The sequence below is a fragment of the Melozone crissalis genome, unplaced genomic scaffold, assembly GCF_028551555.1.
Source record: "Melozone crissalis strain CALT ecotype California unplaced genomic scaffold, PUWL_Pcris_2 ptg000045l_1, whole genome shotgun sequence".
Taxonomy (NCBI): Eukaryota; Metazoa; Chordata; class Aves; order Passeriformes; family Passerellidae; genus Melozone; species Melozone crissalis.
The window spans coordinates 27671210-27695954 of NW_026535823.1; the positions used below are offsets into that span (position 1 = coordinate 27671210).

General features: G+C 40.9%; 1 protein-coding gene across 1 annotated transcript in view; it reads right to left on the reverse strand.

Moving 5' to 3' along the window:
• Positions 1-7604: 7604 nt before the first annotated feature.
• Positions 7605-24745, reverse strand: part of SLC1A7 (solute carrier family 1 member 7) — a 47774-nt gene continuing 30633 nt past the window's right edge. Inside the window, exons 7-11 of the mRNA XM_054285979.1 lie at positions 24509-24742; positions 17534-17728; positions 13923-14057; positions 9911-10010; positions 7605-7841 (exon numbers count right to left, since the gene is read on the reverse strand). Coding sequence (XP_054141954.1) covers positions 7605-7841; positions 9911-10010; positions 13923-14057; positions 17534-17728; positions 24509-24742 — 901 coding nt within the window. The remainder of the gene's footprint in view (positions 7842-9910; positions 10011-13922; positions 14058-17533; positions 17729-24508; positions 24743-24745) is intronic.

Consider the following 24745-nt stretch of genomic DNA (forward strand, 5'->3'; position numbering starts at 1 on the left):
GTTTTTTTTTTTAATATTTCCTTGTTTAATAGATTAATCTATGGAGGTCATTGTAATTGGTTTATTATTCTAATACAAGAACAGTGAGTAAATTCCCTAAAGAGCTCCATTGCCTTTAGTGAGGAAAATATTGGTGTGCCCTGTAGCTGTGATTCATGCTGCTATTGTGGAGTCAGCCAGCTGTGAGATATATGTGCAGGCCATGGATGATAAATGTGTTCTAATAATCCAGTATACAAAGTATTTCCATAAAAATTCTTCAGTAGTATCCAAGGACATTAAAAAGTCCATCAAGAAAGTCCTTCTTTAAATGATTTTGAATCAGGCAAAGAGTGTTTTAATGCACAGTTGTACAGGCTACTCAAATTTTCCCCATGATAGTTCCAGAATCTGTTTTTAGCATATGATTATGATACTGCAGAGAACGTTGCTTCTGATAAAAAATTGTATTGATTTTCAGTATTTTCAACTCCAGTTGCATACAAGAAATTAATGAGACTCATTTTGTTACTTGGGATAGAAATGTGTGTTTGTTGACAGTCATCACAGGAATTAGCTTTAAAAAAGATCTTAAGATCCATCTTTCATGCAGGATTAAAATTCACTTTGATTACTTACATAACACTGTAGATGTCTCCCCTTCTTTCTGGTGGACCTCTGGTTTGGGCCTATTTATTGCAAATGCAGCAGTGGAATAAACTGAAAGCTGAAAACTCCCCTGATGTGCTGAGGAGTTGAGTTGCTGTACCCTGAGGCAGCCCCACCACCCACAGCTGGAATGATCTGGCACTGGAGGACTCACTTTGGGGGTTCCTGCTCTCTGCAAAGCAGCTGGGAGGAACCAAAGGGAATCTCCCAGTGCCAAACCAGGCACAAACAACCAAAGTGAACCTTCCAGGTTGTTCCCGCCTGTGGGATGAACAAAATGGGATGCAGATCACCTCTTAATAGCTATTGTGAAATTCACTCTGGAGAGCTTGTGCAGACAGCGAGGTGTGGAGCTGTACATCAGTCCTGTGCTCAGCACCAGTGTGGAGGCCACAGCTGAGAAGGAGCTGTGGAAATTCTCCCAATTGCAGAGCTTTTAAACTTCTTTTCAAAACTTCCTGCTAGAGCTAGATCCAGCCACAGTGCTGGACTGACACCCTCCTGTCCATCCTGACTCCTCCCTTTTAAACCTCCTTTCAAAACTTCCTGCTGGACTGACACCCTCCTGTCCATCCTGATTCCTCCCTTCCCAAATATGTGGTTAGGAAGGATTAATGTCAGAGAAATTATTTCTTTTATTGAAAAAAGAGAATGATTTATTCTAAAACAAAGATTATACTGATTAACTTTCAATATAGACTGCCCAAATCTCTGCACTTTGTTTTCAGGAAAACTTATTAAAGAAATATGAAAGTATTTAAATGGAAAAGAAGAAGGGTTGAAAAATGCTCAGTTTGACTTAGTTCTGTGTACTTTCCACATGTTTTTAATAGCCTAGTGGTAAAACCCAACACAACCACTAGAAGCAATGAAATCATAATGAAACATCTCAAGGTCAGTCTCATTTTTCTTTTGGTTTTGCCATTTAGCCCATGCAGTTTTTGTAGCAGATGTAATATGAGATATCTGTGAACATAAAACACTTCTTGTTTTGCTTCCCCTGCTTTTTCCATCTTATTAAAATACTTTTTGGTGCAGGGGGGTGGAAAGGGGTGGGCTAGAGATATCAGATCCTTTTTAGGAAAGTTCAAAAGCGATGATTAACTACGGTGAGTTTCATGTGGTGGGTCAGAGCCTGGCTTTCAGCTGCTGTGGTGTGCAGAAACACAGAAGCATACATTTAATCCCTAAATGAAATGCAGACAGCTCTTTGTGATGAAAGAGGGCTGATTTTAAAGCAACAGATGTAGAACTCTTTGTACCTTGCAGAACAAAACTTCCAGAGATGGAACCTGAAAAGCACATCTGTGACCTACCTGAGCACATCCCAGTGGAATTCCCAGTGCAGTGGGAAATCTAGAGTTTTATAATGATTTAGTTGCAAGCTCTTCAGGAGCAGCATTTGCTGGTTCTTGTGCTGGACTGAGTGCTTTATGCTGGTTTGGAAGGAAGGACAGCTGTGAAGGGAATCACAGGTACCGTGGGTACATGCAGAGTTACCTTCAGTGGCCATGTGGGGACAGGAGCTTTGTGAGGAGAAGGGATGCTTTGCTCCCTCCCTACATCTCCAGCTGTTGGTACCATCTCATCATGGAGCCAGCAGGGAAAGAAGGTTTGATTCTATTGCAGGAGAAGTGATTGAACATTTTCCCTCTTCACTCACCACACTCCCCATCTTGTCTTTCTGAAGCCTTCTGTACTCATTCCCCAAAATACCACTCTAACAGACTGCTACGATTTCACTTTGACAGCCTGCAAGTTTTCTAAAATACCCTGTGACACAAATCTGCCAGAAATCTCTGCTGTGCTAAATCTATTCCCATATATCATCTTCTAGGCAACAGAGATGCAACTGTTGCTGCTTTATAAATGATGGCATCTGAGGTTCTGTCACTTAAAATGGAAGCCTGGCAATTCCTGTGACTTTTGTGAGTAGTGCTTCCAGAGAGACAGAAGTGGCTAATCCAAGGTAATCGTGAGTCCCCTTTGCTGTGTTATGTAACTGTCTCAGTCTTCAGCTCATTTATCCATCACCCTGCTGATTTAGAAAGGGCCTTTTCTCTGTTTACAGAGGGGAAGCAAACCCTGCATTCTTGTGGTCACTTGGGAAGTCTGAGTGAACAATGAACCTGACCTTAAGCAGTGACCACCCTTCCTGTTCTATTGATCTAATCCATTTGGGGTTTTGTGGGACAAACCCTCTCACAAATTCCAGGAATATCAATCAGTATGCTCCAGAGTAGTTAGTAAGGAATGTAATTTTGAGTGTCTCTCATCTCAGTTGCAGGTGAAATCACAGGCTAAACTGAGAATTTTAATTCATGTGTTTCATTTTCAGCTCAGCCCTTAGTGAATGCGTTCATTAAATTTGTCTATTCTGGGGCCTCTTTTCCAAATGCAGCAAAGCCAGACACTTATTACTGCAAGGAGTTGTGCTCTCCCACTGCAAGGTAGGCAACAGTAGCATCACTGCAGAAAACCTTCATTACTTTCTCTCTTCCCTGTACTTTTCCTCAGGTGTGGGGCTGTGGTATCAGTCAGCTGGCTGCCTGCAGGGGAAAGGCAGCAATTGCTCATTGCCTCTGTGGCTGCAGTGACAGAGCTGCTCGTGCTGGAAAAACACACCTGGCTGCTCAGCAGAGGCACAGCCAAGGGGTGCTCAGCGTTGGGCAAGATCAAAGGCAGCCTGAGCCTTCCACACTCACTCATCTCCCAGGTTACACATTCTGCTCGCACACATCAACCACCCTCTGCTAATGGTTACCTCATTTTTATGGAAAGCACAGAAAGGACTGAGGTCATCTCCAAGACTGTCCATCTGGCTTGAAGATGAAGCTTTCTGTCTGCTTTGAAAGTATTATAAATCAGTTTGCTGTTGTTAAAAAGGGACTCAAATTGAGGTTTGTTGTAGAATTGAAAGCGAGACTTCATCAAACAGGGATGTTACAGAGTTCCTGTCTTTTCTAAAGAAAATAGAATAGAATTTCTATAGAATTGCTAGATTAGCAGAGTGGGCAACTCCAATTTAATGTTTTGAGTATTTAGATAATCTTACTTGTATGTTAAGATTCATATTCAGCTGGCACAAATAAACTTAGGTGCAATTAAATAATTTAAGTGGAATCAATTAAGACCAGCAGAGCATATGAGTAATTGTATTAGTTCCATAAACTTCTGTATTTGGGTTGGCAGCCAAAAGCTGTTGGGAATTAGTGGGATGTGTAAGTGCTCTGGTTGTATCTCTTTCTCTCAGTTCTAATTGTTGCACAAGGATTTATTACAGCAATTCAACACTGCAGAACTTCCTTGGCATTGGCAAAGTCCTCAAGAACCTGTTTTAATTTGTCTTTAATGATGTTTTATGCCACAACAATCTGCAGTGGCTTCTTTCCTCTCAGTAGTAGCATCAGAGCAAAGGAGTTGCAAATTAACAAGCATAAAACCACTGCCTCTGATAAATACGTGCTGATTTGGGTTACTTTCCAAATTCTTTCTTCTATAGCTGGATGCAGTGCACCACCCTTCTTAATTACCTTCTTTCCCTCCTCAAGACTCTTCCCCACTGTGCCTTTAGAAGACTTTAATTGGCCACATTCCCTTTCTGTTTAGCAGGGGGAGGCAACTTCAAAATAGGATTGAATGTTGCCAGTTAAGAAATATGTTCTTTCCACATATGCTTGGAATTATACCATGCAGACTGTTGTAATAAGTGATTGACTGGTCGATTGATTGATTTTTTTAATACTAATTTTTTGAGACTGTAAAGGTCACATGTTTGTTTTTATGCTCTGAAAGTAGGAGAAACATATTTACCAACACAAAGCTTGCACTCTAACTTGATAATCAACAGCTTTGTTATTTTTGTTGGAAGGGAGTGTGATTATAACTGGAAAATGTGAACAGACCCATGCATACAAATATCTTATGGAACCTACTGCTAGTCTAATTGCTCTGTGCATCAAGCTGCTTGACAACACACACCATGAGACACAGAAAATAGCAAAATGGAGGAGAACTTACCATAGAAATGATCAGAAATTATCACAACAGCAGTGTTCACCTCTCCCAGCTAACAGTGTGTCTTGTGTTCAGTACAGCATGACTGCAGCAGCAGTCAGGTGCTCCAGTCAAGGACACAGTACACTAACATGTACAGTGACCAAGTGCCTTATGGCTCTGGTTAGAGCAGAACTGGATACTCTTTGAGTAGGGTTTGAATGCAGAAAGCTGATTTTAAACCAGCCTGTTGATTCCATAAAAATATGCATTCACACATGAGACTCCCATATTACATGTGAGAGCATAATGGGCAAAATTTTTGAAAACCCATGATGGGTTTTCTTTGTTGTGCAGGACTTGAGCAGCACAACTGAGTGCTGGTCTTTGGTGCTTTAACTCATTGAAGCTCTCCTCCTAGGAGCTGCTTAAGCACCAGAATTGACTTAGACCTTTTGAGCCATGACTGCACCGAAAAGTGTCACACCAAGTAAGCTGTCTCAGGCAAGGGGCAAGAGGATTTGCACTTGCAGTTGGCCAGAGGCTGTGGGTGGCTGGGCTGGAAGGTGGTGACAAGGCTGGGAGCACTTTCTGCATGGCATGGTGTGTGGGCAGACTCTGCAAAACCACTTAGTCCAGAACTACTTGTTCCAAATCTTGCATCCACTTGGCCTCTCTCTTTGTAATTTTTATCTATGCAAGGTGCTTGCAAACTGATAGATGGCTGGCAGGATCACATTGTCACTTCATGTAGCTGTAATTGAGTCAAGTTGAAACTTTGGGTTGTGTTTTCTTTGTGGGTGCAGTTGGCACACGGAGACCCTGCCCAGTCCACGTGCCCTTACCCTGTTTCATCCTGGCTGCTTGATCTTGTCCCTGCATCACCCCTTCACTTGTGTTGACACAACTGTCTGTTAGGACTGTGCTAAAAACATATGTGAACTGGTTTGAATTAAAAATGCTTCTCATCTGGTTCTTTGTCTGGCCTCATAAATAACTGGGTCTGTACAGCTGGGAGAGGAGGGGAGGCAGTGCAGGCAGGAATGGACAGCTGGGGAGGGATGAGGGGGACCTCCAGGAGCTGCCAGTGCCACTGAGATGAAAATATCAGATGTGTTTGCCAGTCAATGCTTCTGCCCATTCAGGGGGGCACAGACCAGCCTCAGCTCTGCCCAGTCACTCATTCTTGTGACACTCTGCAGAGCAGGTCCTTTACTGGGCTTGTTCTGGAGCAAACTGCTCTGAATCATTTCAGTTCTTCCCTATTCTTTGTGTTCTGAGTTTGTTGCTTTCACTCTAGGCTCAAATTGAGAAAACAGTTACCAACTGTATATATTTTCAAAATAATACATAATTTCTGAGGAACTATGGACAAAGAAGACCTTTGTGTGTTCTTTCTGGCTTTACTGCTTGGTAGTTAAACTATCTATATATACTACAGTGCTCTGAGGCAACTATTCAGTGCATGATACAAGAAATAGTCTGAACAGCAGCCCTTAAAGAAGAGGTGAACATGTGCATCCCAGGAAAACGACCAATCATGAATGAATGATGCACTGAATCAGCAATGAACAAATGTATGAAACACTTCTGCTACTGGTTAATGCAGAATTTGTCCTTTTTGACTGGGTTTGAAATTTCCTTTTTGACTACAGATGAGAAGAGCATATTAGAATACCAGGCACATGGTATCTCAAGCTGCTATGCCACAAGTAGCAAAATATAATATGTCAAGTGTGTTGGTATGAGCTGGTATGTAATCTCTGGATCAAATCCCAACTTTTCAAAAGGTCTCCTCACTTCCACTCTCTATTTTAGCAGAGACATAGGAAGACACTAATAGTAGAAGTGCACAGACAGGCTGTTTTTAAATGGCAGGTTTATTAAAAATGTTCTCTATCACAAACATTGGAAACATATGTGGCAGATTTTACTGTAAGTGAAAGATTCAGTGACAGTGGAAAGGGAGTAACTGTCGACTGAGTGATGAGAAATAATGGGATAGTTTCCACAGCAAACCCCTCCCAAACCCCATTTTAACTCAGCATCCTCGGCTCCAGGTTAGTGTTCAGTCTGCCCTTTGGACACAGCATAGAGTTCATGAGCTTGAGCTTTGAGTTTGTACATATTTACATTAGAACAACCTATAGGTTACAGGAGAGGAACATTAGCACCAGTGCTTGTGGATTACAGCTCACATCGCCTCTGCCACTGCAAGTACATGGAACTGACTTTACTGAAGAGTTAGGTTAAAAAAAGGTTAATAAATCTGGCACTTGGAAGGCAAACTGTGCTCTGCAGTGACCTAGGAAATCTTTGTGTTAGGTATCCCACTTGACTGCCTGTCTCTGAAGGCTGCCCATCACAGTTACCTTAATGCCCTTTCTTGCACAAATGCACACTTCCCTTCCCCTGTGATTGCACTGTTATTTAGGAATAGATGGAACCCCTTGAGATCAGGAAATCAGTGTGATTTTCTTACTGCTGTTCTAAAACTAAGCACAGACTCTATATTTAGCGAATATTAGACAAAATTAGTATCTTTAGCAATTTCGGTGAAACATTTTCACATAGCAAAAAATCTACAGTGTCAGTAATTACTGAGATTCACAAAAAAAGGCTTTGGTTAGAAAATCAAAAAGGGTCAAATAAAAAAAAGCTTAAAAAAAAGGAAATCAAAGGAGTGTCAAATACCATATTGAAGTCAGTGAGTGCAGAATAAAACAGTAGCAGTCCATTAGTTAATTTTTCAGTAGTAAAATCTTCCACCTAAAGAAGCCCATGTCTCTTGCAAGCTGTGTGCCTTTCCTGACGTTCACAGCTGGTCTCCTAGCTCCAGTACAAGCAGGGTGGCGATAAATCCACGCTTTCCTGTTCAAGGCAAAGAGTCCTTCTTCCAGCTGTGAGGTAGAGATTGGGTATCAGGTCACTGGGGTGTGAGATACCTCTGAGTGTGGCAGTCACACATTTGTTTCTAGTTCATTTATTTCAATAGTGCAGTGGTCTTTACTGTTGGATTTCTTAGTGTGATTCTCCACTGGAGTTTCTTCTTGCTCCACTTGTATGGGTATATGGTGCTGCAACCCTTTCACTGTTTCTGGTCCACGAGATTCATTCATGGTCTTCACACAGCCATTTCTCTGGTAAGCCACAATCTGATGGATGTTAACAGGCTTAGTTTCACAGATCAATGGCACCTATGTGAAAAGCATTAAGATCTGGAATACTGCCACTGATTGCTGTATACAACAGGAAGGGAATTTTTATTTGGAAAGCCTGTGGGCTGCTTTACATTCACCAGGATTATCTAGAGCCCCCATGGACTTCCAGAAGCTGTTTCTCATATACACTAAAGCATCTTTGCACCATCTGCGTGAAGCAAAGGAGTCTGTGTAAAAATGCAAATTCTGTCACAGCTCTTAATTGAACTTACACTCGTAACAGCTGCTTGCCATTGGTAAAATGATACAAGTAGGATAAATAGAGACCAGAATTCCAGGGCTCACTTCAAAAGGTAAAGACTCTCAATGGCCAGTGTGCTGAGCTCTGGGCAGTGCTTGCTCTTGGGTGCAATTAAATAGACCAACAAATCATTTGTTGTTGCCTTATGCCTTTCTTCTAACCCAATAAAATAACACCCGTCTCTTCAGTTTTCTCTGTTTTGAAAGAAATAAAGGGGATTTTATTAACTGATTCATAAGTTAAATATTGAAGTGTTCTTTAGATCAAGCCAGATTCTGATGGGGAAAGTAAGACGTAAATATTGGCAAAGAAAGGAGGTGGGCTTGCAGCTGAGAAAATATGGCCTTTGGGTATATATTACTAACTGCACAAATTATGCAGCCAAAATGTATGGCAGACTAGCAGTATATTTTAATACCATTACAGAGCATGATTCAAAGAAAAATCTCATCACAGATGACTAAATAATCCTTCAGGAGGGATTTCATATTACTGCAACATCTCTTCTTAAGTTCTGACCAAGTTCTAAATCCAGCAGTGAAATGTCAGGAGGCCTGTGTTATGCAGGAGCTCAGCCTACACTTGGCTTTGTAATGGATGACCTCCCTTGCCATAGGCTGTGTTTTAGGGGCTTTGTAGGCAGCTGCAAGTGTAGCCCCTGTAGTCAGTCGTAATCCTGTCATCAGTAATTACTGCAGGTGCTGATTACCTCAGAGGACACTGCCTGTCTTTCTACATACTACTTGAAAGAGCAGGGCTTTTAAATGAATGTTGCAGGAAGGCATGAGGATGGGATTGACCTCAAAATTGCAGAATGGGAGAAATAATGATAGAAACAAAATGTTGCATTTGTGTAGAATACTACAGATGATGCACAGAAATGAAACTTGTCTTGTGAAGATCAGTCCCGATGAAGAAATGTTCCTGCATTGCTATTCTGCCTTTGTTGAAGAAAGGTAATGAGAGTCTGCCATGAGCTGAAATGGTTGGAGATTAGCACCTCCAAATCTGGTGGGCTCATGGAATTAGGAATCTCCTTTGTCAAAGATTGAAAGAAGGACATGATGAGTTCCTGTTACAAGGAGAGACTGAATTATGCATGCCAGAGAGGAAGAAGAAAATGCATAGGACCTGAGGGAGGCAGGGGCAGAATACAGAGGTATGTGTGCTGTATGAAATAAGATACAGAGGAGGAAAAAACAAAGCTCTAAGGAGGGACTTGTATTAAATAAAGAAAGCGTGAAGATGTCTGAGAATGAAGTCTAGAATGGAGTCATGTGCTTGTGCTAGTCTGGAAACAGAATTATTGCAAGGGTGGCTTCAGATTATGCTGACTTAGGGGCTTGCAATGCCCAGGGTAGTTCCTTTTGATGTGAGCTCATTGATTACACATATCCACACTCATGGAGACCTTCACCTCTCCCTCCACACAGATAGTCAGGGACATCTGTCACCCTGCTCTGTTGCTGGTCACACCTCTAGCAGCACAAATAACTGGCCAGTCAGGACCTGGGTGCTGGGTGTGGGACTCACAGTCCCAGCATCTCATGCATTTGCAGGAAAGTGCAGCTGCTTCTGCTGCTCTCATCCCCAGTGTGCCAGACACAGCTGCCTTGGAGGCTCTGAACTCCAGTGGTTTTTCACATGACCTCATGGAAAAAGACCCCTCCACCCCATGTGCTAAGCTGCCCAATTCTGTCCTCTCTCTGAAACATCCTTTATAAATGGAGGAGCCAAATGTGGGAGTGGGAGCTCACAGGTTCTTTGCCATAGCCCAGCACACCCTGGCTCACAGTGTGGTTACCTCGTCACCGTCCTTGATAAACTCCTTCCGGCAGATGTGGGCCATGATCCCAGCAGCCAGCGCATCCCCCAGGACATTGATCATCGTTCTGAACCTGTCTCTGCAAAATGAAACAGTAATGGTGAGCTGTTGGCTCTTTGGGGAAATTCCTGTGCCTCCAGCAGCTGTAATTATGCCTGAAGGCCATTTTTGCTGGCTTTATGAGCTAAAATGTTTAGAAGTGTTAAGAAGGTTGGTGTCAGGCATCCTGTAGTTATTGAACAGGTAATTTGGGTTCTCCAGCCTTTTCTGAGCTTGATGGGCTGTGCTGCCACACACTTGATTGTGCAGCTGAGCCAAGTGGAGCAGCTGTGTCCCCCGAGAGATGCAAACTGATTGAGCACTGAAAAGGTGGAACTGCACATCACACCTGCATTTCTGTCCCAGTTTATATGTTAAGGTCAGCAGCATGGCCTGATTTGGAGACTGGTGCTGCAAATGTCCGAATTCAATAAAAGCAGAGATCAGCCAGCACAACCAGTCCCTTTTATTACTGATCATGGTACCAATCTTAGCAACCAAAGTGCTACTTAAGAAGATTATTTTGTTGGTAGAGTGGGCAGGATACAATCAAAATAACTCAGAAGATTGCTATGTAACTACACTCACAAACCAAGCAGCCACTGAACATATTTAAGTAATGTTTATTCCTGTAAAACCTGTGGTGACTTTGGCTCTTCTGCAGCCTATGCAGTAGTTCTTAAAGACTCTTCATTTTCAGTTACCTTTTCCAATTTAAATTTGTATGCTTGACAGTATTTTGTGCATATATAGTTGAACTGATTTTCATTTATTCACTTATGGGATTTCTTCCCTGTTTACACCTTTTACACACTGTCTAAAAATAAATTTATTAAAATATGGATTGTAAATAGACAAAAGCAACTGGCTGTCAAAGACAAGTGTTACACTTGAATCATCCTGGAACCCATTAGTTAAAATTGATGAGATTTCAGATAGATCATATAGCTTCTAAGTCTGAAATACGTCACGTCTTTTCCAAGAAAAACATATACATCTGAAAACTCTGTCATATTAGTAACTTAATTTATAAATGTAGGTTATAAAATGGAGGTTCAGAAATCTCCAGATGTTTGGCTCATTAAAGTCAGTGATGGTCCAATATCAACACTGCCCTGATTTCTGATTCTGTATCTTAATATAGAAAAGAATTGAAACTCTGTGCTGATTTTTTTTCCAGATATTTTAAGCAGGTACTCAGTGCATATAAATGTTTATGCATTTGCCTGCTTAATTATCATGAAAATTCCTGCATGACAGCTTATTTGTGTGTGGAGTTACCAAATTGTGCATACAACTGTGTGTAACTTCAGCAATAATATTCCACAGCCTACACCTAGACACAGTTGTTGACTCCAGGACCCAGTCCTACACTTGTTTGCTCAATCAATTTTTTTTTAATTCCTGCTGTTCTGATTTAGGGTTTTGCCTTGAAGAAAATTTCCACAAGAACATGTTAAACAGAGAAAAAAAGCAGTTACAGCACATACTGATAAAAGTTCCTGTTACACATTGACTTCTTTCCTTTTGATTATCAAATAGTGATTCTTGGAAAGATATTCAGTGTTGTGAATTTTGGATTGTGCAACAAGTCAGCTGTGGTAGAGAAGAAGCTGTATGAGCAGAGCTCAAGAGTTTGAGCTCCCTTTTGAGCTCTAATTAGCATCTTTTCAAGGCAGGATTTTCCCAAGGAAACAGTGCTCTACACTGAAACTCTTAAGCAAAGGGACTGCCTGGCACAGTTGTGTTTCCCATTCTGAGTGCATGGAGCAGTCTGCACTGTGCATCAGGAGAATCACAGCACACACCATTGCCATTTCTCCACTGAGAGGCCAGCCTGCTGCTGGTGGCATTTCTCTCAGTGCAAACGTGTGAGTTAGTGATATTTGAGCTCTAATTGATATTATTAAAGATGTAAAATTTTTACCTTGTGTTTGAAAATGAGCTAGGAAGCATTTTGCTTTTCTTCTTTCTGTCTCTAAGCACTAGCTAAAGGTATGAAGGTCACATACACATTATGGCTACCTAAGAGTTGTAATACCTGCAGTGCATTGTAATGGGTATTTCAGTCTCGTGAGATCATCTAACCAGCCTTCTTTAAGCATTCTTCATACTCCAGTACTTCCAAAACTAATACTGAAAATATTCGTCGTGTCAACCATGTTGACACTTTGCATCTGCAGGCTCTTGAAACCACCAAGTGCCGAAATACAGAAATATGCTTTTTGTTTGAAAGGTCATCTGCAAAAGACAGAAAATTGGGTCTATTCCTTACTCACTTTTTAATGCCATCTGGAGCTATAGCCTGAAAAATCTTTTCTCTGTTGTTTTGAAAAGTTGTGTAAGACAAAAAGAAGAATAATTCCCATGTACACTGGAAGGCTTACTGGAAAAACAATGAAATGTTGATGTTGCAAGAGCTGGGCAAAAACTGAGCAATATAGAGGGAAAAGGCTTTTGTAATACAGTCTTAAGTATTCATACAACACAAGATTCATGACTTCTATTAATGCTAATAATAATAACATTCTGTTACACTGGACAGAAAATATTTTTTCTCACAATTCTTCATACAAAAAAAAAAAGTGGCTAAAAGTTGAGTAAAATAGGATATATAACAGAATGGGCTTGTAACACAATTTACCCAGATGTAATGAAGCTCCGTATATTAAAGGAGATATATTTTATATAGCTTAAATAAAAATAATCTGGATATTTCCTTGTGTATGCATATGCTAGTTACACAGTTAACTGACATGCTAATGAGCTAGGGACCAGTATTTTATGATTCATCTTCCTAGACTATTCAAAATTGATTGATTCATCAGCATTTACATGAAAGTTGAGAGTTCAAATAAACCACTCCATATGAATTTTTGAAGTGACTCTTCTCATGGGTGATGCAAATCTCTTTCATCGTGACTGTGTTAAGTTTCAGCCCCTGGCTGTGCTGTAAATGCCCCCTGACTGGGGATGCAGCAAAGTGCCCTCTCTACAGAGCAGCTGCACTTGCAGAATTGGGGGCTGCAAGCAGGTGCTGCCTATTCAGCCCTGAAATCAGAGAGCACAGAATTGCATCAGGACCTGTGGTGAGAGGCAGACATTCCTGGTGCCAGCGCTCAGGCTGGCTGTGCTGGGGTTACAGAGCAGTAGCCATCCACAGCCCTCACCATGCCCGTGCTGCATGGTTCTTGTCATGGGTGCAGGGGTGCCAGGGGTGCCAGTGCTACCTGCTGGCTTTGGCAGTGGCTCAGGCCTCTTGCAGAGTGCTTCACTACTCTGACATGGAGGCCTTGCAATGTCGGTGGGCTGATAAGTAGAGTGCAGGCAAACCATGTTTCCTAGGAATGCTGGCCCCTTATCCTTGCCCGAGGAAAGGTCCAGAGTTGCCCCTTAAGCACATTTGTCTGGCTCAGCCTTCAAACTGGTCTTGAAGATCATCATCCAGCCTGGCTAGGTGCAGCCACTTCCACTGCCTGACTGTCCTAGATAAAAGTAGTTCTTAAGTTCTTTTGGGATCTGACTTGAGGTAGGTACTTTGTTCTACTTCTTTATCCTCCCTCCCTGTGAATGTGAAGATTGACCGATGTCCTCTTCTGGACAATCTTATCTATGTAAAAAGCTGCTGTGGTGACCTTTCCAGCTCTGGTTTTAGCCTAAATTTACTCCATTTCTTCAGCCTTTCCATGCAAGACATATTTCCAAGACTCATCTAGACTCCCTTATTTGTCTATCTATTTCAATATAATGTCCACATCAGCAGAGTTTTTAATGTAAGGCTACATGAATACCATTTCAAAGAAAGAATCACTTCTTATATATATATATAAGATACATATATCTTATCTATATCTATATCTATATCTATATCTATATCTACACACACACACATATTTATATTATATAAATGTAATTTATATATATATATATGTATACAAATTGTGTTACTTACAGCGCCCAGTCGACAGCAATAATCAATGTGATGTCATCTGTTGGGAGCCCCACTGAGGTGAGAACAATGACCATTGTCACCAGGCCAGCTTGTGGGATGCCTGCAGCCCCTATGCTGGCAGCTGTTGCTGTGATACTTGAACAAGGAAAGAAAGGAATAAGCTTTACTTTCTGGAAGAAACCACACCATGTTCCTAAACCATGCTCTTACACAAGGCACTGCGTGGAAGTGCCAGTGTTTTGTCTCACCTGGCAGAATCCAGGTGAGACAGCAAGGACAGGCCAAAGTGTCTGCCCAGGGCTAAATTCTCACCCTCAGCCTTGGCAGCCTTGGCACGGGTGGGGCAGTTCTGGTCTCTGCCAGTATCAAAGGTGCAGAGCAGAGGGGCCAGCCAGGCTGTGGGCTGAGTTCTGCCAGCTTCTCCTGGGTGATGACAGCACCCAGAGCTGTGTGCCCGGAGCCTGCCAGCCCCACTCGTGGCTGTTGTCCTTGGCAGCCCAGTTCCCACCAGACACCTCTGGGTCACCATGGGCAAATCCTCGGCTGGCCCTGCCTGGGCCTTCACTGTCAATCTGTCCCAAGGGTTGGGCCAAGGGTAAAGAGGCTGGGCCAGGGTGAAGCCCTTGCACAGCACATGGCTTTGCTTACTTGGATATAAGTATGAAGCAAGCCTGAATGTGACTGTACATGTTCAGTTTCTGGTAAGTATTTTTACTTGACCTTCATACAACTTCTTCAGCCAGGCAAGTAGAAATGAGTGGGAGACCAGGGCAAGAGTGGACCTGGCAGGTTTAACATTTTTTTCATAATGTTATTTTTAAGGAAGGGATTTAATTCCTTTTTCCAGGAGCAAAAGTGACTGGATGTATTCATTTCCACCAAACTAGTGACTTCCAAGAGCTAGGCCATCCAGCAGAGAGACAAAGAACAAATGTTGACAGTTGTAAAAGGATGACAGAAAGCATTTACACTGATAATCCTCTGCATTCATCAGTCAAGAATGTCAGGGCTTTTGGCAAGCAGTTAAGTCTCATTAACCTACTATGGAAAATGAGGATAAGTGTATTCACCCATATGGAAACTGAAGCACAGGGATATCCAGTCCCTTGCTTACATCTGTACAGTGTACCAGTACAGCAGCAGCAGCAACATTTCTACCTAGAGCCCTTTTTTTAAAATAAAAAAAAATACATTAGCATGTGGGTGTGATAGGGAAGGGGAAAGACCTAAAATTAAACTTTGCAGAAGTTAACATGTGTAGTATCCTAATAACTTTGCAATAGAGGATAGATAGGAAGGGACAGAAGTTCAGTAGCTGAGTAAGAGATAACTGTAATTCACATTGAAAGCCTCTCCAGTTAGTGCTAGGAAATGGCTGCCTCATCAGACTGCTTCTGCCTCTTGCATCAGGCCACAGTCTCAGGACTTATTTGGGAATAAAACCAGGAATATTTAACTAAGATTTTACAAGCAAGCTCATCTGCTATTCCATTCCATCTTCACCTTAATATAGAGGGTTTTTTCTGTAAGATGATCAGTTGATGGAAATCTTTACTTTCTTTCTCTGCTATGTCAATGTTTGCATTGATAGAAACTGTTAACCTGGATTTTACAAACTATGAGCAAAGTAGACTGATTATTTGTCCAATATTTTTTTCCCTCTGGCAAAAATATCCTGGCATTCAGAATTATTTGAATTTTAAATCTCCAGGTCCTAAAGTATCAAGATCTAGGGTAGGTTTGGCCTATAGAATACTGTTTGAATTTGGATGACATCATTGATGGTACTGAGTCCACCATGATTTCCTGTTTAGCTTCCTCATTTGTGCATCTTTTTATTTTTCTTTTCTTCTTGGATTTCCCCCAGTCTTTACTTGCATTTTCAGTCTACTGTTTTACTTCTGTCTGGTCCTTATGTACTAGCACTTAATGTGGGGGGTAAAAGAGATAAAAGGAGGCTCTGCTAAGAAAAAGTTAGAGCTTACAGTCTTCCCATTTGCTATGACCCTTCTACTTCATTTTTTAAATTACTGTTCTTTACTTCAAAGTGTGTGCAATATCTGCTCGTGCTCTGCCATGTTTTAGCATCACATGCTAAAAAAAAATCTCAAAATTCCAAATCACAAAAGACTTAAATTTTAGCACAGGCTCATTCCAACAGTTTTCAGAGAGAGTGTAAGCCTGAAGCAGAGCTCATATGGGCACAATTTATTTCTTCTTTTTGTAGTCCAACCAGGTCCTGCCAGAAGCCCATTAGCAAACCTCAGCTGTCATCTGGGGTTGGTTTCAGGACTCTTCTTGTCATGAGGGTTTTCAGGTCCAGCAGAAGATGGGCAAGGCCCAGCAGTGTAAATGGGGCAGTGGTGAGGTCAGTGGGTGGGTAGTTAAGCAGATCTCAAATATATTGCACAAAGCTCTGACTATGAGGAATGTTTTTATAATCATTTGTTCCCTGCTGGAAACCTGCAGGTTTCAGTCCCTGAGGAATTCTTTGGCAGTCACTGGAGTTATTCTGGCAGTAATTGTTCAGCTGGATCTTCCAGTCTTTTGGATCCATTACAGACCTTTCAAGGATGGAGTACACAGCTATAACACTCTCTACCCACTGACAGCATGGTTGTTTATGAAGCTTTCTGCTTTAACAAGCAGCAGAAAAGACAATTAAAAAACATCTTAGTGAAAACCTGCCCTGATAGTAGCATCTGTCCTCTTTCTTCCCCTAAGCCTGCAAGACTTTCCCAGCACACACTATTCCCTGTTACTTGATGTAAGACTTCCAGTTTTGCAACTTTTTAACCTTTTCCTTTCACTTGAAGACACAAATCAGACTTTAAGTTGAAAAGAGTTGTGAAGTTAAAAATAGTATTTTAAACACTAATAATAATAAAATGTTCAAATGCTAGAAGTGATCAGTGGGTTGCCTAAAAGCAAAATTTAGACAGTTATCCTCAAACAGAAGCACATTTCCTGGTGTCCACAAGCATCTATTGAACAGGACCACTTCAGTTTCTCTGTGAGCAGTCCCTGATCTCTGTGTTACTTGGAAACAACCCTTCCATGAGGGATGCATGTGTCGCAGACATTTTTTTGTAGAAATTCTTTCTTTGGGACTTGTTCATCTTCTGGGAAGCTGAGGCCCCAGAAAGAGAATGTAAACAATGATTATCAGCTGCTGTGAATTGCAATAGGATGCACCTGTGATTGGTTCATGTTCCATGTGTACAATTAAGGGCCAATCACAGGACCAAGCTCGAGGATAGATTCCCTGGACATAGAACTTTGTTATTCATTCTTGTCTATTCTATTCTTAGCTTAGCAGCCTCTGCAACTTCTCTCCGTATTCTTTTTAGTATAGTTATAATGTATTATAGATCATATATCAATAAATCCAGCCTTCTGATCATCAAACAAGATTCTCATCCTTCTCTCACCCCAGCGACCTCATCAGGACGCTGTAATATGCATGACAACAGCAGAGATGAGTTTTGTTCTTGCTACAAACAAGAGCAGGGCCTCAGACTCAACAAAACGATGGCCCTGATGGGTCCCTTCCAACTCAGCTGCTTCCATGACTCTGTGCAAACCCCAGCATGTGGAATTTGGGTGTGTACCTGATGGTGATGATCTGCCCAAAGTCCAGCTCGTAGTTGTTGACCTGGGCGATGAAGATGGCGGCCACGGCCTCGTAGAGCGCGGTCCCGTCCATGTTGATGGTGGCTCCCACGGGCAGCACGAAGCGCGCGATCCTCCTGTCCACGTGGTTGTTCTCCAGCAAGCACTTGAAAGTGATAGGCAGAGTGGCTGAGCTGCACAACAGCACACAACAACACACTGGGTTATTTTTGTTCCTGAGGAATTGGGGCAAACCTTGTCCTGGCAGGGGAAGTTTCACACAACCATGAGAGCTTCTCGCTCCTTGCTCTGCCCGGGACTCACTTGCCACGGAACTCACTCCTTTGCTTGCTGGAGGATAAAGACAGTTACACATATAAATATTGGAGTTAGTGCCAATTTTGCTTCCCAAAGTTAGCAATATTTTTCTCTCTTTCCCTGTTTCAGAAGCAAATGGACAGAATTCCCACAGAGGCAGTGTTATACACGCAAATGCAAAGAAAGGGAGTAATATCCTCTGCTGCTTATTACTAAAATCTCTGAAAACTGTTTTACACTCATGGTTTCTAAAAACATTTCCTTTCAGGCCTACCTCATGTGTAAACAATTTTTTATTTCTGCAAGGGTTAGACAAAGATCTTATCAACAGCAGGCTGAAAATAAAAGTTGCAGACAAAATGTCTGTGTTTAAGAATATAAAATCCCATTTTTTCCCTGGGACAGATCTGCCCCCATCCCTTGTCTGACCATACAACAACCACATAACTGCAGGTCCTACAATAATGTGTACACATGTAAATAAGATGTGTGTGGAATAGAATGGAATGATATAAGAACATTTGACAGGTATTCATTTTAAATTGAGCGTGGTACCCTAAAAAATATTTCTGATTTTTGTTTTCATTAATTGAGACAACTAACAAAACACTGTATGGTCATTTATTTTCTCATTTTTAATAAGAGGCACACATTTTTAAATACTAACACACTAACATATATTCATTTGTATATTTTATCAGCCTTTTGGTAACATTCTGCATTTTACCATGTAGTGTCTCATTCACTGATGTTATGAGTAATGAGACTGCATTCAAGTGAGTAAGGGGGTATTTTTTATGGCACATTAGTTTGTATGGAAAATAAGTAACACCACTGAAAAAGTACACAAATCACAAAATATTTTCTTTGTTATTATACCAACTTTAATACACTGCTCACTGTCTGAGCTGCTGACTATTTTAATAGATGTAATATAGCAAACTTCTTTAAAATTATTCCAAAGTTACCTCTTAAAAAAGATGGTAACAGGGGAAATACGGTATGGTGACACTGTGATCTTCAGTGTCCTGTTGTCCTGTGATTTACATGCCCTGAGCCAGGAAATCCAGGTGTCGTCCCCCTGGTTTGGCAGTTCAGATTGCTCTGTCACTGTGTGTAGTGACCCTCACATCACAATGGCTCCAATACCTAAATCTTATAATGACCATTGAAGATAACACATTGCATCTGCAAATTCTATCTCAATTGTTGCAAATGTTCCATGAAAGCACAGAAGAATTCCAGAAACTCTGAAATCACAACCCCATGTTTGCAGGAATGCCTAAGCAAAATGTTTCCATGAGTAGGAGTTGTCATTTCATATTTGTGCAAGCTGTTTGAGGAAAGGAACCGTGTTTGGAAAGGAAAAGTAACTTCCTGCTGTGGAAACACAAAAGAGAAAAGACAAGGCTATGTTTTCAGTATGATAGCTCTGTTTTCTATAACTTTATGAAGTCTAACTACTGAATTATGTACCACAAACTGGCAGTGACTGCCTGGAAATGCATACCAAAGTCTTTCTCTAAGTATATAAATATGCTGGAAAGGTAAGAAAGCAATGGAAATCTGATTACCTCCTGTAATTGGGGTATAGTAAACTTTTCATTTCAGGCAGTCCTAGTGTTTAATCAATATTTACTTTGAAAAACAAACACAGCAAAGCATAACCCCATAATCCCCAAGCTGCTCAGGAGATGTCATTTCTCTCTTGAGAAATGCCTGTCATTTTTCACATGGTCATTTGTGAATGACTGAAATTCTCTGCTTCTTGTTTGCCATAAAATGTTCATAAAAGGAGAGGCTGAGGCTCACAAATCATGTGGAACTGAAAGCCCTGGGAGCAGCTGCAACCAGGAGCAGACTCAGTAGCATTTCTAGATGTTCTGACTAGAGGCTTCACCAAGAAAAAATTATTTAACTCATTGTCTCTCTTTTCTGCAGCTACTCAGTTTTGGAGAGTTACTTGTTTTTCAGGACAGTCTTCCCTCAGACATTTGGCTTTTCTGTAACACAACCCTGTCTAATTTCTTTGGGTGGAAATGAGGACAAAAAGGTAATCTTACAAGTCCTTGCCACCCTGCCCATGCTCTGACATACCAGAATATTAAACCTGAGTGTCTGCCTGTTCTGAGGGCAGAGAGCTGAGCTGTCAAATGTGCAAATTTCAGCTGATTAACATGTTACAGTTTGGTTGATATGTGTAAAATATTGTGCAAAACAACCTCATAATACCAATGGCCCAACCAGCAAAATCTGTATCTGTTTCCATTGTTGTAAGCAGATTTTATGACACTGTTTTTGCAAGAATTGAACTTTTAAACTTGTTCACTATCTCACAGTTAGATGTCTTTCATTTGAATTTTATGCTGCCTGAAGTAAAATTTCTAAGGCACATAACAACACATTGGCTTTGTTGTCTGTTAAATATTACAATAATAAAGAAAATGGTCAGAATGTAAATGCAATGATGATGAAAAACATGCAAGAAAACAAATTTCCAGATTCTTGTACTTTCTTAGACAGGCAACTACTACATTGTCTCACTCAAATTTCTGACACTGCATCTTAGTAGGATGTGTGTCCTACCTCTACTCCTGCTGAAAGACTTTCCAGAACTCTCTGCTCAGATGAGAAATTTCATTTATGATCTAGAGGTAGTCTTCTCAATTTGCACTAAATTTGCTTTTATGTGCTTTCTATATTTCTCCTTGCACCATCAGCTGTTGCAACACATGATGTTAAAAATCAGCTTTGTCCTCTCTCAGCCTGGATTGACCCAAGCAGTCTTTTTAACCTCTCACTTAGCAGATTGCTGCTTTACATCCCTGGTTACCCTTTCAGCTCCTGTTTCACAGAAATGAACTTTTCCTGAATACAGCTGGTAAAAGTTGTGTGGAACATCCTAGAAGAGGTTGTCCAATGATGTTCCATTTTTACTCATATTGTATCATCTGGCACACCCCAGAAATATTTGTCTCATTTAAGGCTGTGGCTATTGGTAGCTCTCAGAAGGCAAAGGGGAAAAAAAGAGGTCCTACTGTACTTTTGGAGTAATATTAATATACAATTTCAATATTATAAAAGACATTATCAAATAATTTGGCTAGTTTGTCTTTCTAGTTAAACTTGGTGAAGTTTGTTTTCTTGAAAGCTGTTTTTATCTAGTGTTAAACAGTGGAGCAGTAACATTAAAGCCTGACATTTAATATTTATTAAAAGAAAAAAAATACTCTAAAGCACTGATCTTAATCTGTTAAATCTTTTAAAAACTGACCCGAAGCTTTCAGCTGAGAAGTATCTTCTGCCAGCATTAACTCTAACAATTAAAAATACATTTTCAGAGTCTTATCTGAATTTTAGGATAAAATGCTGCAGCTGCAGAGACTGAGCATAAGCTAATGGTGGCCCAGGCCAAGCTCTTACTAGTGAGAGCCACAAAGACAGCCAGTCACTGTGGAAGAACAGCTGTTCAGCCTGCTCTGTTTATCTTATCATTCAAATGCATTTTGATATTTGCTCCAAAAAATCAGCAAACTGATCTCATCTCCCCTTTCTAAATCTGCCTTTAATTTACACTGTGCAATAGCCAAGATCTTAGTGTTTCATAAGCAGCAAAACCCTTGAAAAACTCATGGTTTATAATTTGTCTTCAGAGAAGATGAAAATTGCTCCTTTTGATGGGATGTACCACTGAAAAGATGCTGCTTTAATTCATTAATGATATGGAAAGATGACCTAGAAAAACAAAATTCCCTCTTGCCATTGGAAGAGGAAAGCTAAAATCAAGATGAATTTTGCTTTTTTCAGTGTGGCAAGAGGTGACAAGATGAGGGGCAGTGAGAGGGGAAGAAAGCAGAGTCAGAAATGCCCAGATGTGCAGGCAGAGCAGGGTGGGCAGGGGCAGCACGTGCTGTGCACCTCACAGTGGGGCAGGAAACAGGAGCTGTGCACGTTCATTTGTGTCCTAAAGGATGCACCACTGGACAAAGTTCTGCTTTTCTGCCTCTGCCTCTGCACTGGTATTGGTGCAAACCAAAATATTGCAGTGGTTGGGGTTTCTGGAGAGGCATAAGGGGACTGAGAATGGGGTGCAGAAACTTTCACTGAAGGGAAATGAGCAGAAATAATGTTGAGATGCAGTAAAATCCTTGCCAGCAGATGGCTGCTTAGGGGCTTTCAGGTTCTCCTGTGTTACATTCTTGGGCTTTGTAAATGGTATTGTTTTTGCTTCTTGTAGTTTGATCTTTAGTTTAAAAACAAGCTTTCCCCAGGTGCAGAGAATCTGCAATGAGTATCAGCACACTGACTCATGGTTTTCTTTCTATCTTTAGATGTAGACCTGAACCAACACAGAAACATCTCCAAGAAACACATCAGTATTCTTAAAATCAACTCTTTGTTCTCCTCTGGGATGATCTGAAAATCCAATACCCACATGACAAGTGTTATATAATGCCCCTGTGGCAAGCCTTATTTAACCAAATACAGATGTGATGACTGTCAGGAGAGGCAGCTCTCCTGTCCAGCCTCAGCTATTTGTGCATGTTCTTTTGGCAACAGCTCAGTTATGTGCAGTATCCATTCCTTTCAGTGTAATGAAGGTGAAAAGTTCAGCTATCTCTAGAAAAGACACTGTGATTTGAGCAGAAAAACATTGGAAACCATGTTGGGCCTGTGTTGGATTTGCAAAATACACACATTCTTAAAGAGGGACAAACAGCTAAATCCAAAAATGTCCAAGGCCCAAATCTTTATGTTCAGAGCCTTCCCTCAGGACTCACCTGAAATTTGGTGGTACTTTAGCTTCTGCCAATAATGGTACTAAATCTGCTGTGAGTCCTGCTGGTGGTTCTGGTGCAGACTGAGCTGCCAGCTGGTGCCAGAGCTCTGTTCCCAATACACCTCTCTGAGCCTGTAAGTAATTATTCCTTGCACAGCTGAAGGAAGATTTCAAGTGCTTTTCAAGTGTCTCAAAGCATTGGAAATCTCCAGAGGCAGGGTCTTGTCTGGGAGTCAGAGCCCAGGAGAGTCAAAGCACAGGTTTAAGAGAAAGCTGAATTCCCTGTGTGTTCCCCACTGTCAGGGGGCACTCTCACATCACCTTGTAATGGGTAAGGAAATGGGGCTGAAAAAAACCTCAAGTAACAATTGGTTTCCCTTGCAGAGGCTCAGCAGAGACAGAAACCTCTGTCTCATCAGTTTCCAGATCAGTAAAGGACTCCTAACTTGGTGATAAAACCAAAATGCAATGTTGATGCATAATATGGAAAATCAAAAAAAGTAATGATTTTGAAATGGTGGAATACCTGCTGGTCTTGTAAGTCTTTATTAAATCTCCCTTGTTAAAGGCATCTACACTAATAAAAACTCATTTGTTTGTTTTCTAAAAGGAGAAATACTCAGATTTTTAGTAAAAGCTGTCTCCTTCTAGAAAAAAAAAAAAAAAAGAGAATGAAAGGAATGGCACAGATGAAAAATCTGAATTGTCAGCAACAGAGTTTTCAGAAAGAGAATTCCTGGAGAAGCAGGGAAGGAAATTAAGTGTATCAAATGTGAGCCTGATGAGCCTTTTCCAGCATTAACATCTTTGAGTGCAAAATTCTCATCTTGTATCTGGGGATGTGGTGACATCTCAGGCTACAAACTTTTTACGTTCTAATAAAAAAAGCTTTCCTTAATTACTTAAGTGTAGTTAGAGTTTAAGCACTACCCACCATGTAATTTTTCTTGATTGTGTGTTTCTCAGCATGCTGCTCTTTATAGGTCATTTTAGAGCAAACTATTATATATAAATACACCTTGTAAAATGTCACAGTGGAAATCCAGTACCTTCTGTACTGAAATAATAATTCCCTCTTCCCCTTTCTTTTAATCTTCTACATTCCTTCAGCCACAGATGCCATGAAACTGTGTTGTCATATTGGCTACACAGAAATGTTATTTTAATTGTCATTTCTGCTCTGTGCAAGGCAATTCCAGCCTTTCAAGTCCATATCATGCACCATTTTATCCATGTTGGGAGTCATTTTCATAGCCTGTTCACAAGCTGGTTTCCATTTTCACTGTACCTTTGTTCAGCTATGGTTCAAACTCGTGCATCTTCTCTAAAAAGGGTGCAAAAGATATTATTCCTTGAGGAGAACAGTTAAATACTTTCCCAGTCCTGGACAATAGCTTGCAACCACAGTCTTTTGTTAATGTACCAAGAGACAAAGACTAACATCAGTGGAAAGGATGAAAGGATAAAATGTTTCCACATGACTGAAATAGGAGGTTCCCCACTAATACCAAAAATGAAGTCTGAACAAACTGCATGTCCCTCATATACATTAACTTTTTAAGAAGCACATTTTTTTTAATATGGAAAAAGAACTTATTTCCTTTCTAGTCCTCTATGAAAAAAAAAAGGTTTTATCCAATATATTTTAAACCAAAGGAAAACAGTGTGACAAATATTATTGTCCAATGGCTCCCACATAACTTCCAAATGTTGAGATACACATTTTTAAAATTTATACCAGTGAATTGGACAGAGACCATTGTTCAGCTGCAGATATATCTGCTCCACTACAGCAATAGTGTGCTCTTCCCAAGAGGGAGCTGTAGTAAGAATCTAGCAGGTATTTTATTGGATCTGTCTAGAAACTCTGTAATACCTGGAGGATGTGGCCAGAGCAATGAGCAAGGCTTGAAGGATCCCTCTGATGAAGACAATGGGATTCTTCTTGGTGATGAAGAAGTACATCATTGGCAGGATGAAGAGCCCGTGCACCACCAGGCCGCACACCACCGTGATGGCATAGAAACCCAGCTTCTTCCCAATGGCCGAGGGGTCATCCATTTCTAAGATTTTGCCAGCTATTAGGAACACAATTCCAAATGGAAAATACCTG